Here is a 16348-nt window from a genome sequence, read left to right on the forward strand (position 1 = left end):
TTTGAAATGTCAATCATAGCTAATGGTACAGAAATCTGCTTTGGAACTCAAAATGGCAAAAATTATAACTTAAGTGTCAATCATATCAAGATTGTATTTTTATGGCCTTATTTGCAAAAAAAAAACACCTTTTCCACGTGTAAAAGTGTTTATTTTTTAAACTTTGACAATTCCAATGTTCCTGTTAGAATCTATGCGATGGAGTTATCCTGCCTGTGTTACTGTTTTTGATTATTGTATTACTTGTATTTATAATTGTATAATTGTATCAATAATTATCATTATAGTATTAATTATTAATATTATAATTTATATACGTTTTGCTTAAAGAACGAATATTAGCTTTTAATAAGTTTTGGTATAATTTGCGAATTAGACAAATTGGCGAGAAACTGGACTGTAAAATTCTTGAAGCATTACCTTATTGAGTGCTTTAAAACTTATTGTGTTTGACGCAACGTTCTTCCGAATACCGAATATAGCAAATTGCTTTCCTTTTAATGTTATGACAACAAACAATAGAAAAAAGACCAAAAATGAATTAAACTATTAATACAAAATAAAAACGTAACGGCATCCTGAAGCATATTTCCAAAGATGGCGACATTATTGGGATTTTATTTCTTTTACCGATATAATTGTTGATTGGATATCTTTTGTTGCAAAATGAAATCGTTACATTTAATCTTTCCCCTCAAGTAAGCGTTGGTCTAATGACATTTATTTCAGAAAATATTCATAACCCCCTTAAGATGTATAGCGAAACTATTGCACGAAAAAGATTCCAATTTATTCTAGAAATTCAAAATAATTTCCAGCATTTTCTCTTCGGTGCTTTACGTTTTTCACCCCAAATTTTTACTACAATTATTACTTTTCAACATAGGCTCCAGTGCTTTTCTCACAAATATAGCATGTCATGCAGTCATGCATATATATTGTATCAGCAGAAAATGTATTAATGTGTTCCACATAACCAAAATTCAAAATATCAAACTATACAACCACTTAGTTCAAAGAAGGATAAGTGAATGAAATGATTTTTTTATTCCGAAATAAACTTTAAAAATAAAAGCTTGAATCGAAATTTGATTGATTCATTGAAATTTGAAAAATATTGCCGTTCCTTTTTTCCTGTTAATCTACGGGGTAATTGAGGTCTTCCCCCGGGGGGATTAGGAACGCTATAAGGCATTTATAAACGACAATGTGTTGAATTTTTCTAATGAACTAGAATTTATTTGTACGGCATAAATCACAAACGTAACCTTTACTAATCTCGCAGGTACTACATTGTTCATGGGCACATAGTTTACAAATGGCACACATGATCCAATGGTCTCTCGGTGGGGATTCATACTTTTCATTACACATTATGCAATGGCACTCCTTTTCGTTTTCATTGCCTTGTAGAGCCTTCTTCAAATTTCTGGTTGCTTTATCCTTAACTTCTGGCTTTTTTGTATTGCCACAATGTTCTTTCCTAGTTTTTTCGTTGGAACTTTTTCTTCATTAGCTTTTCTTATTTCGTCTTTACTATTTTTCCTGCAGTTGCACTTTTATCAGTGTTCTTACTTATGTTAGCAATTTTGTTGTACGCCTTTGTAAAAAGTTCTTCGTATCGTATTGGCTTATGCGTTTACCAAGATTGTTAGCCATATAGAGTTTATATTTGTTATTGTATCACACTTTACTTGAACTGTAAGATCCAGTGGTTGCATTTTGTGAGAAGGAATGAACTTGCAGGTGGTGTTTTCGGCAAAGCTCGTATGCTCTGAAACTGATATGACTTTCGTTATTGTCGAAAAGTAATAATACTGGTTCTTCCTTCTTACGTTTCACAGAAAAATTGTCATAAGTATTATGGAAAGGTGGGCTCGTTTATTCAACCAGAATTAGAAACCGTGGTAACCATGCCGCTATTACAGCTTTTAGGTAATAGTTCGTTTATCCTTTCTTCTGAAGATAAATAAGGGAGGTAAATGCTGATATTCTATCGAGTGAAGTAGCTTCTGGAGAACTTAAATTCATAGAAGCAGCTGCCAGCTGGGTTTCCTTATTAAAATTGTGTTTCAGTATGTTAACTTCAGCAATTCGAAAAACAATTTTACGTATTGTATTTGGTGTCACGCCATAAAAAAAACTTGCAGCAATTAAGGATGTATTTTTCTAACTGGCACTTCGATTCTTTATTTTGAATTCATTTTGTCTGATTTGTTTGAATAATTTCGTTTTTGGTACAGAGTATTTGGCGCCAGCTTTGCCCAATGTGAGCCTGCAACTGCCCAAGCTCTGCAACTTGGTAATTTTATTCTGTCTTTATAACATATTTAATAACAATGAGAAGAAACTTGTCTTGTGTAATTTTAATTATTGTGATTTGGCTTGAATCATCAGGGTAGAACCCGAATACGAAGAGTTCAAAACTTATGTCTCCACCTTGTAAATGGGATTCGAAAATTTTATCATCTTTATAGCGATATAAATTGGCTGAGGATGGATGCTCGCCATGTTTCGTCACTCCTTTTCGTATGACTCAGTGCGTTGTTACAATTCAACACCCAAACACTGTTTATATAAAAAAAATATGTTAAATTCGTTTTAAGCTAACAATAATTTTTTCATATTGTAAAACTGTTTATGGTTTTTATAGGATTTTTTTATATAGGTATTGACCCCAAAAAGGTTATACTTTTATTGTTATCAATTGCTTGTAATCTTCAGTATAGTAGCTTTTAAGCTAGACTGAGCCAGACTTGTGATAAATTTATTGTAACATACTCTTGTTCATGATACATTATTATTAATATTATTATTATTATTATTATTATTATTATTATCATTATTATTATTATTATCATTATTATTATTACTATATATATAAACCTTGTATATTTCCAGAACAGTTAAAAATAAGCAGGATTGTGCCACTACACAAGAAGGGAGATACCAACGTCCCCTCAAATTATAGACCTATTGCAATCATCCCTATAATAAGTAAGATTGTCGAAATAATTTAAAAAGATCATTTACAGAACTATTTTGAAAAACATAAACTCTTGTGCAAAGAACTGTTCGGGTTTAGGGGCGTTAAGTTAAGTGTTAAGTTTTGTTGGGAGCATTGTCGACGGCTTTGACGCTGGTGAAATAGCAGAGGCCACCTTTTGCGATCTCCCGAAGGCTTTTGATTGTGTGGATCATGGAGAAGCTCGAGTGGTATGGCATCAGCGGCATGCCTCACAGATTATTGCGCTCTTGCCTGAGCGGCAGACTTTAGTGTGTCGAAGTGAATGGAAGATTCAGTAGTTCTGGCTTGCCGGTATCGTTTGGAGCATCACAGCGTTCGGTCCTCGGGGCCCTGCTGTTCATAGTTTATATCAACGATTTGATTTCCCACATACCATGTAAAACTACGCTCTACGCTGATGATACAATTCTTTTATCCCGAGCAAGGAACCCATATGAAGTATTGATAGTGTGACCAACAAGACTAGAGTGCTTGAATGGTTCGGGTTACAGTTAAACGAAATTAAAACGAACCATCTTATTTTCTCTTGTAGCAAGGTGCACAATTTAAATAATGCTCCCGTTAAGGTACTTGGAGTCTGGATCGATCGTTCTCTTTCTTGGAAAGATCACATTGAACACCTTTGCCACACACTGTCAAGTCAATTGTTTCTAATTAGATACTTAAACAAGTCACTCATTCCTATTATGTCAATACTTGCTTATTTCGGATTGTTCCATTCGCACTTAGCGTGCCCCATTATTTTGTGGGGTGGTTCCATGCATGTCCGCAAGGTTTTTCTTATGCAAAAAAGAGCGGTACGTGTGATTGCTAATGCAAAACCTCGTGATCACTGCCGCCCGCTCTTCTCAAAGCTTAACATTTTGACCTTACCATCACTATTTATTTACCATACAGTCACCCGAATACATGAGCTAAAGAACGATATGCCTAAGCACTAATCACTAGACCAGGGGATCTGAATTAATTGTCCAGGGAAATTCTAGGCTGTGCTCATCCGAGATGAATAAATTGTACATTAATTGCTACAATATTCTATTCTATTCTGTTGTCAAGAACTTATCGTACACTAAATTTTATAATATAATAAAACAATTTCTATTGGAGAATGCATTCTATACTACAGATGAGTACATCCGTGTTGCGTCACGAGTGTCTCCATATTACTAAGTGGGATTTTTTTTTAGCTAATTCTTGTTTCAATATATACTATTTGTCAATTTGATAATTATGTTGCTCCCTATGAATGTTATTAGGATGTGTTTGATATTGTGTTAATTCATTTTCATTCACAGATGTGACTTGCCATTTGTTGTTCTTGTAATGTATTTAATCGCCAATAAAGTCTACAGTCTAAAATCTATTATTATTATTATTTTTTTTTTCTCCTTATTAGGGTAGCAGCTTTAGTGGGGTTTATTAACCAGTCATTAAAGTTGGGGGGGGGGAAGGTTTATGTCTCCGGGATATTCAGGGTCTTTCGGACGATTTTGCAAGTTTCAAGTATTACGGACTTTTGTATTTTTGTAACGATGGTTTTATTCGTTATATTCAGTCTTTCCAGGTATCCTGCAAGCTTCTTGGTAACTAGCTCAGTGGCCGATATAATTACAGGGATAACATGTACTGCTTTTAGGGTGAGTATTTTTTTATATTCCTCTGCCAAGTCGTAATACTTATTAATTTTTTCTCTTTCTTTCTGTTCCAGGTTGTGGTCCGAGGGATGTGAGACGTCGATGAAATACGCCTTTTTATTAGCCTTATCCAGCAGAATAATGTCTGGTCTATTGCTGGCTATTGGTTTATCTGTTACTATAGGCGTATCCCAGTATAGCCGATAATTTTCGTTCTCAAGAACTGGAGCAGGTGTGTATTTAAAATATGGACTGTATTTTCCCTCTCCTAGGTTGCATAGCATTGCTAGTTCTTGGTGTACAATATTTGCTGTTAAATTGTGCCTTTTGGTGTATTCAGACGGAGCTAGCGTTTGACATCCTGCTATTACATATTCGATGGTCTCTGGCACCCGTCCACACATACGACATTTATCATCATCTATTCTGATCTTTTGGATATACTTCTTATAATTCCTAGTCGCTATGCTTCCATCCTGAATAGCTGTGATAAATCCTTCAGTTTCAGCGAATAGCTGCCCCTTAACTAACCAATTTGTTGATTCGCTCCCAGCAGTTTTTAGACTAGCTGGATATTTTCCATGTAGGGGCTTGCTCAACCACTTTTCTTTTACCTCATCAAGTGTTTGTATCTCTTTTATTTAATTTTTTCTGAGATCTACAGCTGAGTATCTATCCGACTGACAAGCGAGCTTATGCAACGTCGAAGTATCTTTTTTTACGGTGGAAGAACTTCTTTAACTGATTTACTTGACGCCTATGCACTATGTTGAGGTCAGCCAATCCTCTTCCGCCCGTCGATCTTGGTAAGTATAGTCTTTCAGTGCATGCCTTAGGATGGTGAATTCTATGCTCTGTCATGAGGGTCCTTATTTTCCTGTTCAGCCTCTCCAAGTCAGTGTTAGACCATTTTAATATACCAAACGTGTACGTGATTACCGGTACCGCCCATGTGTTTACAGCTTTAATTTTGTTTTTTCCGTTTAGTTCCGTTTTTAATATTTTTATCACCCTGTTTTGCAGTTTAGTGTCTATATTAGCCTTAGCATTGTTCTGATTATTATTATTATTATTATTATTATTATTATTATTATTATTATCATCATTTATTTATTTATTTATTTTTTAATTATTATATAGCCTTGAGTTCGTCCAGAGATTTTCTCTTTATCTTTTCAATTATTTGAAACCTTCCTTCCATGATTTTTTTGAGTTTCGGGAACAGGAAAATGTCCGGTGAATATGGCGGCTGAGGCATGATTGTGCAGGTGCAATTCTGGACATTTTCTTCGTCGTGCGTCTCGCAAATGGTACATAACTTCCAGGTACTCTTTATTGACCGTACCACTTTGTGGTAAGAACTCTTGATGTACTACGCCACGCTAATCAAAGAAAACAGTAAGCAAAACCTTGACATTTGATCCAACTTGACGTGCTTTTTTCGGTCTTGGCGATTCTTGGCTCTTCCACTGGGACCACTGGGGTTTGGTTTCGACGTCATAAACATGTACCCATGATTCGTCATCAGTTATGACTTTTTTGAGCATATCACGATCATCATTAACGTCATCTAACAGCTCTTGTACTCCTTCTCAGTGCTTTTGTTCAAAATGAAGCAGTTTCGGAACAAATTTTGCTGCTACACATTTTATGTCCGAAACATCGAAAAAATTGCATGCCGACGTCTTCAGTCACTTCTCTAATAGCGATTCGACGATTTTTTAACACCATTTGTTTCACTTGTTCGACGCTTTCATCAGTTATTGACGTGCTGGGGTATTCAGAGTGAGGTTCGTCATCGGCGTCTTTTCGGCCATCTCGTGATGAGCTGGTACCACTTATAAACTACTCAAGATTGGCTGGCACAACGCAACACGCTGTATGTATGTATGTATAATAGATAGAAATGCAATAAATAAAATCTGTACTTAAGGTTAAACACTTATTATTGTATTTAACTTTTTTTTTTCAGTGTGGTACTTATTGAGACATTTTAACTGGACCACTCTGTATATCATCAAAATTATTATATATTTCAAAAATACGTAAACTGGCCAGCCTAAATTGATCTAATTTAAAATTTGAGTATCGAAATAACGATATAATTTAAAATCTCTTTTGACGTACGGTTTTCAAAGAAGCTTTAATCATTTGAAATAAAGAGTATTCGATTTCCAGAGTCCTTAGCTGAAAGGGAAAATAATATAAGAATAATCCAATACGACGGGGACGCGAAAGATTCAATTCTCATTAGTATAATATCTTTTTCTGGTATCTACCAAATGAAGATAAAAATATAAGGTAACGGCTGAAATGGCGGAGTTATCTAAAGTCGAACAATCTTCCACAAATTTCGTCAGCGGCATAAAATTTTGCGTAACTCGGAATCCGAGTCGATATAAATTGTAATGACGATGATATTTTTCGCGTTGTTTCCGAATAATTTGGAGTTTGGCCACACACAATTGAACAAAATGCGAAAAACGATGTATTCATATTTGGAACCAAATCCTTACGAATTTATCATATAAAATGTTATCGCGGCAGTCGCAGTTTTTATTTGTCTTATGGTTGTCCGTACAATAAAACGGCCTTATTTGTATCTGTACGTGGCTGAATATATGTTTCGTTCGTAAAATCGCAAAAATGGGATCTGATATATGTTTGCTTCGGACCTGAATTCAAACATGTCTTAGGCTAACAATAAATTCGGTGAATTCTTTTTCTACCTAAGGCTTGACCACCCACACCATTATAATATTATTCCGAATCATTGTGTTTGTTTAAGTCCATTTCGTATTATTATTTTGGACCCATTTTAAATTTCCTTGAGGTAAGAGGAAATGGATGACATTTTATTGACAGCAGTCATTCTTAAAATTGCCATTGTTATGGTGACAATATATGAAGAGCGAAATGTGCAGAAGGTCACAAGTGTCAAATCACAAAACTTGAATTAGGAATCAATAATGTCTTGCATAATTTAAATAAAAACAAATTTGTTGAACAAAATGTAAAACGGTTTATAGATTTTTTTTTCTACTCCAATCTGTAAAATACCTAATTACACACCGATCTAGCGTGCGGGAAGCGTCACTTTACCACATCAGTTTCGTTTCCCACGGATCCGAGCCACTTCGGACATTTCCGGGATTTTACCGCACGGGTTTGGGAGCAATCGGATGTTTTCGGAGACAATTATGATGGTCATGTTGATATATTCGTGTTGTTTTGCGAAAATGTACCCAAAAACTAACGGTCGTAGAAAAAGTATATTATCCAACATGTTCGGTAAACTCTTGAAGTCATACTTGTTGCATAATATACTATTATTTTAGGAACTTAAAGTTAAAACGACCCAAGTATATTATCATATATATTATTGCATACGTAAAGTAACTTGACAAACTATTTATTGAACTTAAAAAAACACTTTATGATTTAGTATATATAGCAAAATGCTAATGTAATCAATTTCAGTTCGTGTATTCTCTTATCTTCTGGATAAGCTGGTAATAGGAATCTTGGTTTTTTGACTTTAGGTATGGTACTATATTTTGTTTAAAATTCTTTACTCTGCAGAAAGGAGTTAGTTTAGAGTAAATATTTTTTTCTTCTCCCTTCTGTTAAATCCCTAATTATACATCGATCTAGCGTGCGGAAAGCGTCACTTTACCACGTGAGTTTCTTGTTCCACGAATCCGAGCCCCTTCGGACTTTACCGCACGGCTTGAATTTTGACGTCTGTGAATTTTGCCGGTCATGTCAGTCAATGTATTCATGTTGTTTTGCAAAAATATACCCAAAAACTAACGGTCGCTGAAAAACTATAGTATGCAACACGTTTGGTAAACTTTTTAAGCCATAAAACACACGCTTTCCTGCGCTCCGCTCGTGCCAAATAAACGCTTGCAGTAGATTGGTATCTAATCTAAGCATTATAAGATTCAAAGAAGTTTTTAAATTCTCTTTTGCCATGGACATCCAGTCGATGAAGTTTCCAATGTGTTTGACTGTAAAGGGTTTATTTTGCTTGGCGCTTGCAATTATTTAGATTAAACCACGTGGAACGTGGTTTTTCTCGCCTCTTCACTTATTAAACCCCTGTCACACGATTGAAGTGTATGACCCGTCTGAGGAAATTTATGCAACATTTCATTGAAATACCCTTTTTCAACGAAATTAATGTAGACTGCCAAGATTCCTTGATTTTTAATTTGACCCCCGCAGCTGTCAGATCAAAGTATTAACGACTTTTTTGGAGTGTTTAATTGGTTTGTTAGAAAGTCAAAAATTCATTTCATCCCAATTTTTCGGTGGTTTCATCGCACACCCAGTATAATACTATTACATCTCCGTGCGTGTCAATGATGGTATATAGAACTGTTTTTGTAAATCAAAGGATATAACACAAGGAAAATTTTGGGCACTTTCTGCTTTTTTATGTTGTAAGTTTCGCTTCATCTGCACGCTCTTCTTTTCAATGGCGTTAGCAGTTTTAGATGGAATTTGTGTAAATCACGTTCGCTGCAGATGTCAACTCTTGGAGGGTCAAAGCAAAGATTGAAGTTATGTTTTCTGCTGTGTACAGGGTGGCCCGTTTAAGAGGGGCCTGTATCTTATCTCAAAACCTACGAAGATTACAAAAAAAAATGAAATACAAAAGTTGTTTTTATTCAAATGACCTTATGTCCTTTTTTCTAATTTTCCTCATCCCCATCATCATTTTTTTATATACAGGGTGGTACAACAAAGTTAATGTTTTTTTTTTAAATAGACCAGCCGACATTTTATTCATTTCATATACAAATTCGAAGATATGGGTATGGGTCTGTGATGCACCGTTATGAACTTATTAGCGATCATCTTCGGAATTCGGATTAAGTTTAAACCATCATTGTTGGTTTGCTTATTAACTTTTTAAACTTTTTCCATCAATTATTTTTACGAAAATAATGCTTTTCTTTACGCGATCATAAAATATAAAATAATTTCTTAAAATACTGCCAGGTTTCGCAAAATGATCCTTTTCTCAGTTTTCTTAAATGAGAAACCCTGTATATTATTGGATTTTCGAATTGCCACTTTAATAGCAATTTCAATTATATAATATAGTACGGGTCTTTGACTTACCGTCTGGCTTAATTGGCAAATATTTTCCAATAATACATAAATTCTTTTAGATTCATAATTCAAGAATCTTGTAAATAAGGTCCTTAAATGGAGAAACAGCCTTTAAAATATATTCTTGGCAATATATATATATATATATATATATATATATATATATATATATATATATATATATATATATATACACAAAACGGTAGTCGTGACCGGCTAGTTGAACAACAAATTTTAGTTAATTGGGACCGATACCCCAATTAACTAAAATTTGTTATATATATATATATATATATATATATATATATATATATATATATATATATATATATATATATATATATATATATATATATATATATATATATATATATATATATATATATATATATATATATATATATATATATATATATATAATAAATATAATAAACAAAAAATTGATGATATTATTATATATTATGTATATTTTCAGCGTATTTTTTCAGACTTGCACTATTTTCTATTTGTTTTATTAGGTTGCATTTTTTTTTAGGCTATTTTGTAGGTACATGTATGTATATGAAGGAGGAAAAAGTTGGCCTATTGGAATGTTACATCGTCAATAACAAAAGTTCGGCTCTTGCTCTCAGACAACGTAGAGACAAATTTCTCCATAGGCGATTGATAGGAAAAAAAAGATTTGCAAAAATGTACCAGCAGTTTCGAACAAATGGCAGTGTTTTAGCGAAAAAAAGTAGGAGCCGAACGGTTTTGGATGAAAATACGCAGCTACATATCCTTCTGCATTTTGAAAATACTCCAGAGAGCTCCACCCGCCTTGCCGCTTACCACACTTGAAACCTGTTTAAAAATTAACAGTTATAAGCCATTTAAATTGATACCAGTACAAAAACTACAAGAAGCAAATTTCAGCATATTTCAAAGTATAATTTGGACCAATGAATCAATATTTACAACGTCTGCGGTGTTATTTAATTATTGAAGTTAAAAAAAAATGTGTATTGAAGTAAACAAGCATGGGCGAAGATCTGTGAAAATATGGTGCCCAATCTGGAGATCTAGAATTTTAGGACCCATATTTTATCAAAATTTAACATCCTTACGATATTTAAACTTATTAAGGAACGAAGTACTTATACATAATAATATTTGTATACAATAATATACATATACATATAATACATATACATATAATATAATAAAATACCTCAAATAGAGCATCCAAATTTAATTTGACAGCAAGATGGCGCTCCGTACCATCGAAGTACTGCAGTTACGCGATTTTTAAACGAAAGTTTCAGAGAGTGGATTGGACAAAACACAACCATCTCCTGGCCAGCGAGGAGTCCAGATTTGACCCCCATCGACAACAGTTTTGGAAGTGCAGCAACGAGTTCTCGCGGCAATGCACTGAATGAAACGAATTACGTCTCAAATTTAATTAATTTTACTTGTAAGTAATATGCATTAGTAATTAGTGTTAATTGTTTTATTCATTTCACCTAGACATTTGAACGTAGAAATAAATAATTTGCGACATTAGGCAACATTGTGCAAAGCTTAATATTCTGTTTTTAATATGACTTCTTAACAATGCTCTAAAATAGTTGTGAACAGGTTCATATCTTAATAATTTAAATCTTATACCCAGTTTTTAATTTCATCTCCCAATTAAGCCAAAACGATAAGTCAGAGACCCGTACTATGTTATATAATTGAAATTGCTGTTAAAGTAGCTATTCGAAAATCCAATAATATTCATGGTGTCTCATTTGAGAAAATTAAGAAAAGTATCATTTTGCGAAACGTTCCAAGGTCGAGTATTTTAAGAAAATATTTTAAGTTTTACTAAATAATATCTGCACGTACGTTGTTTCCTACTAGCTTTTGGCATATTAGCAGAATAAGTGCCATATTTTCTGCGCTTTATATTATCACTACGACTTGCAAGCAGAGTTGTATTTACAAGAGACATAAAAAATAGTCTAAGATTAGACGCATGAGGCTACAATTGCGGGCAGTAACAATGCTGCGGGAGACTTTTCTTTCCTGGAACGCAGAATTCTTTCTTTTTCTAAAGGTGTCAAATGTTTCTTCGCTCTTTACTGTCTTGACGAACGTTACTGGTTTTGATCATTTCCTGCCTTTGAATTTCTATTGGAATGTCATCTTCTATACTCGCTGATACACCACTTTTATTTGCAAATTTTCGCTCATTTTGTGGTTTAAAATGTAAAAAAAACAGCACCAACGAAAAAGCTGTTAAAGCTGTACAAGACAAAGTAACATATGTGTTCGTCATGTGCAATATTGTGACTCTTAGGCCTGTTTATCGGAGATTTCAAATCACTCCTAAAGATGGCGGCATAAAGGTTTATGTACAAGTTCCTGATGGTAGGCTGCAAAACTGCAACAAAAGCCGTTTCTAATAAATTGACACATATGCCCTTATGGATATTTCACTCTTCGTATGTATTTAGACAATGGACTAAATAAAAGTTTATTAAAAGAGTTTATTTGTTGTATTATTAAGGCTCTTAAATGTTCTTTTGAGTTGATATTTTTCGTCCTTTCTTTCCAATGATTCTTTGTCGCATATGCATGGAAGGCTGTAAACTTCTGTAAACGTTATTTTGTCTTTGAGAGATCGACGATGTTGGAAAATTGTTGGACAAGTGGTAAATCTAGTTTTGTCATTATATTTCTTAAGAACTTTTGCATTGTGTATAAGGAAGGACAACAGTGGCAACTGTGGGGTTGCTTTCTTGGGAATGTGGAAATTACTAGAGAGAACAGCAGATGTAAGGTATGGGTTTAGTGACTCGGGTTGAGAGTTGATAACCGATGATTTTCGGGCCGGATAGTGATGTGATAATGCATTAAGGTATTGGTCTGTCTGCATAGATTTTCTGTACACAGAGTGACCTTATATCTAAGAAGGGGAAATTATTATTACTTCCATTAGAAACTCAAATAATCTCTTGAATTGTCAAACAGATGTTAGGTTGTATAGAGTTAAAAATCTCGTTGAGATTCTTGTCCATGGGGCCAAATAACAAAAGCATCTTCAACATACTGTTTCCATAATTTTGGTTTTAGATGGAAGTTGTTGAGGGCGTTTCTCTTAAAGGCTTCCATATCTATTCGCGATGACTGGTGGTAATGGAGAACCCATAGATATCCCCGACGTTTGTTCAAAAACTTCAACGTTATAAAAGAAACATGTTGCAGACAAACATTTTTCAAATAAGATGAGAAGGTTTGGATCCAGATTCTTTTGGATTTTAATATATCTGAAATAATGTTGAGGGTTTCAAGAATATTGACTTTAGTAAAGTGGAATTCTACGTCGAAACTAACTAGAATATCCTGCGGATCTAATGTTATGGTTTTTAAATGTTTAATGAAATGAAAATAATTAAGTCCGAAACTATCAGTGGTCCCTGTAAAGGATTTCAATATATTTTGTTGGAGTACCGATGTTGCTGACAATAGGTCGAAGGTGTAGTCCTGGTTTCTGAATCTTAGGGAGTCCGTAGAGGCGAGGAGTTTTAGAGTCAGGGTTTTGACAGACTTTTTCACGGGTTCTGATGATAAAAAGCCTTAGTAAGAGATTTAAGGTTGGGTTCCATAGATTATATAGGATCTTTTATAAGCTGACAATAGGATCCGTCTGTAAGACTATCTTGATTTTTTTCCTGATATTCATTTGTGTTCATGACCACTATTTCCTTTATCTGCTTTTAGAATTACGATGTCGGGGTTTGATTTAAGAGATTTTAGAGCAATACGTTCAGGCTTTGGAATATTAGATTTAGGAGGTTTTGTTTTTTAAGAATTTTAGCTGTTTCAAATCGAATTTCATTAGCTGCTTTTTGGAACCTTTTGCAAGAACTGATTTTCCTTCTCAGAAAGTTGATGCCATGATACATCTACCAACGTTTTTGGTAGTTCAGAATTGTTGGCCACAGTTTTTCAAATTTTTGAATGTGGTTCTGAGTAGAAGATAAATGAAGATTTTCAACTTTGTCGTGAATCGTGTTTGAAATGGTATTGAACTCGGACGGGGACAAACAAGATGGAAGCAACTTCAACATGTATAGACAGACGAGTCTTATTGATTTGTTCTATTTCGTTACGGGTATGATGAATGCTTTCTTTTTGACATGATTGGATATTTTATGGAGATTAGGGAAAACGTTATGGTCTCTACAACGTAACAAAAATGTCAAGGTGCAGAGTAATCTTACCAGTTTCATTCGGTGATCTTTTAACTTTCTGCTTTGGCACTTGATTTCCTCTCCATAAAGGCTTGTTAACTGAACTGAGGTGGCCTTTACTTGATGAAAATCCATTTATCAAAATAAATAAGAACTATTTTGGCTTGTTAACTTTTTAATGATATTTCAATAGGCAAGCAAGGCATAGCAAGTTCGATTCCTCAATCATCGACGTAGGAGGAATCCTGAAGTTTTGTAAATAGTTGAAATATTTTGCCTCTATGTTAGTGAGAACATGATTATTTTCCATAATTCTGATTAAATTTCAACAACTAACTCCATATTAATATCCTCGTTGTCCATGTGTATACAGAAACGTTAAAATCTGCCGCTGGAAATGCGCTATTGTCGGCATGCGCCGGTGTCAGTTAAAACCGTATTGTTCTCGCAAACTCGTGAAACTTCTCGTAATCCTCGATTATTTCAACTCGTGTCTGAAACTTACCAACGTGTATATCGCAGCGATTATGGCGGTATGTTTTGCGTTAAGTACTCGGAAACAACCTCTGCCGACGACGACTTCATAAGGATCGAGCAGGGCGGATTTCATTGCAAACTACAGCATGCCGACGCTCTGCGAAAAAAAGGAAAACTAATTATGGCATAAGTAACAAAGCGGAATAGAGAGTGCTCTAAACGCAATTAATATCACCGCGGAAAATGCAATTTGCACGGAGTTATTGCGGAACTTAATCTCAAATATAAACCGGCGCTTAGACGAATGCGCATGCTAACTAATTGTGTGTTATTTTAGAATAAACGTCACGTACTGCGTTAGGAAATTAATTTATCATCATGGTTAAGTTATCAATTAAACACACCAACAAATATTTTGTGATTTGAGTGACTGAACTCACTGTATCTAACTAACGCGTTCATCTGTTGGATCTCTACCACGAAGGTTTTGATACAAGAAGAGCTATAATTGAGTGGCTGCCTTGGTTACCCGACCTAGTGCTATTAGAATTTTGTTTTGTGCAAAAATACAGAAAACAGAACTCCACGTGACACATGTTAATATATACGAATACTCGAGTGTTTTAGAGGGTACGACAACAGTTTGAACATTAAATTGATTAATGCGATAGGTTTTTAAGAAAAATTAAAGAAATTTTTTCTTTTTTCAAACTCGTTGGTATTTCAGAGCTTCATTAATATTTTTTTTAAATAAACGGTTTTCGATTACTGAAAAGTATAGGTTTATAAAAACCTTTTTTACCTTCCCGTCATTAATATTTCAAAAAATAAACAAAAAAATAAAATAGGGACATCCTAGCTTAGGGGTTTTCTCCTTTTTCATCTTTCGGTCTGGTATAGTTTAGCATTGTGTTTTCTAATTGAATGTCAATAATTACGGGGGCGACTTTTGGGTCCATTTTAACATATGAGCATATGTCCAAAATGTCTTAACTTTTGAGATACAGGTAAAGTTTTGAAAAATGAAAAAATTTAATGAAATTTGGCACACATGCCGTATATATCGAGATGCATTATTTAGTGTAACACATTTTTTTAATACAACAGTGGCGGGCGTGCGGATTTCACTTGTCTATTTTGCCAGACATTGCTGGTACTCCACTGATTTCTCTTAAAATAAAAATTATTCTTACAATATCCGATGATTTCTAAAGAAATTTAATTCCTTAATGTTATTCAATCCGATGTATGGTTTTTGCTTAAAAGAATAAAAACCCCTTCTCTGCATGGTCATAACAATATCGTTAATATGACCGCATGCATAGAATTATTATCATCATTATTTTGTATTTAAGTAATGATCTCTCTGTATTATTAAAATATGAGGTGTATTTCATAAATCTTTATAATTATTTGTTAACATTGTAGTAGGCTGTGTGTGTAAGAATTATGAATTCTGTTGGTAAGGCGGTTGTTTGATAGTTCAGTTTTTAAATTAAATTCTTCCGGTCTTATTAATTTGGTGTTTAAAATCTCCTAGAATTTTTATTTGAAACAAGAATGTTCAAGTTGATTAATGAGAAGTTGACAGATATGAATTTTATGTATGGTTTGGCTGATGGCAGTGCGCCAGAAGCTAGGCGATTATATCAAGGGCGCTTTCCTAATAGACTCAGTCACACCACAGGCGAATGTTTTCAAATATATATAAATGAAATGTATATGACTGAAACAGGTACTTGACGGCAACTGATTATTTAAAAGAAGCGCATCGGTCTGTAAGAACTCTAGAAATATAAGAAGCAATTTTTATTTCCATTGATGAAAAGTCTGCACTTAGTACTAGAAAAATTGGAAATAAT

At 34.0% G+C, this 16348-nt stretch overlaps 1 protein-coding gene across 2 annotated transcripts in view; it reads right to left on the reverse strand.

The window, feature by feature from the left end:
* LOC132704695 (uncharacterized) overlaps positions 1-16348 on the reverse strand; it is a 338277-nt gene that overhangs the window by 64868 nt on the left and 257061 nt on the right. For both annotated transcript variants that reach the window (XM_060674871.1, XM_060674872.1), the window contains one exon: positions 14515-14643. In XM_060674871.1, coding sequence (XP_060530854.1) covers positions 14515-14619 — 105 coding nt within the window. In that variant the 5' untranslated portion in view covers positions 14620-14643. The remainder of the gene's footprint in view (positions 1-14514; positions 14644-16348) is intronic.

The sequence above is a fragment of the Cylas formicarius genome, unplaced genomic scaffold, assembly GCF_029955315.1.
Source record: "Cylas formicarius isolate icCylForm1 unplaced genomic scaffold, icCylForm1.1 PGA_scaffold_7__23_contigs__length_41026272, whole genome shotgun sequence".
Taxonomy (NCBI): domain Eukaryota; kingdom Metazoa; phylum Arthropoda; class Insecta; order Coleoptera; family Brentidae; genus Cylas; species Cylas formicarius.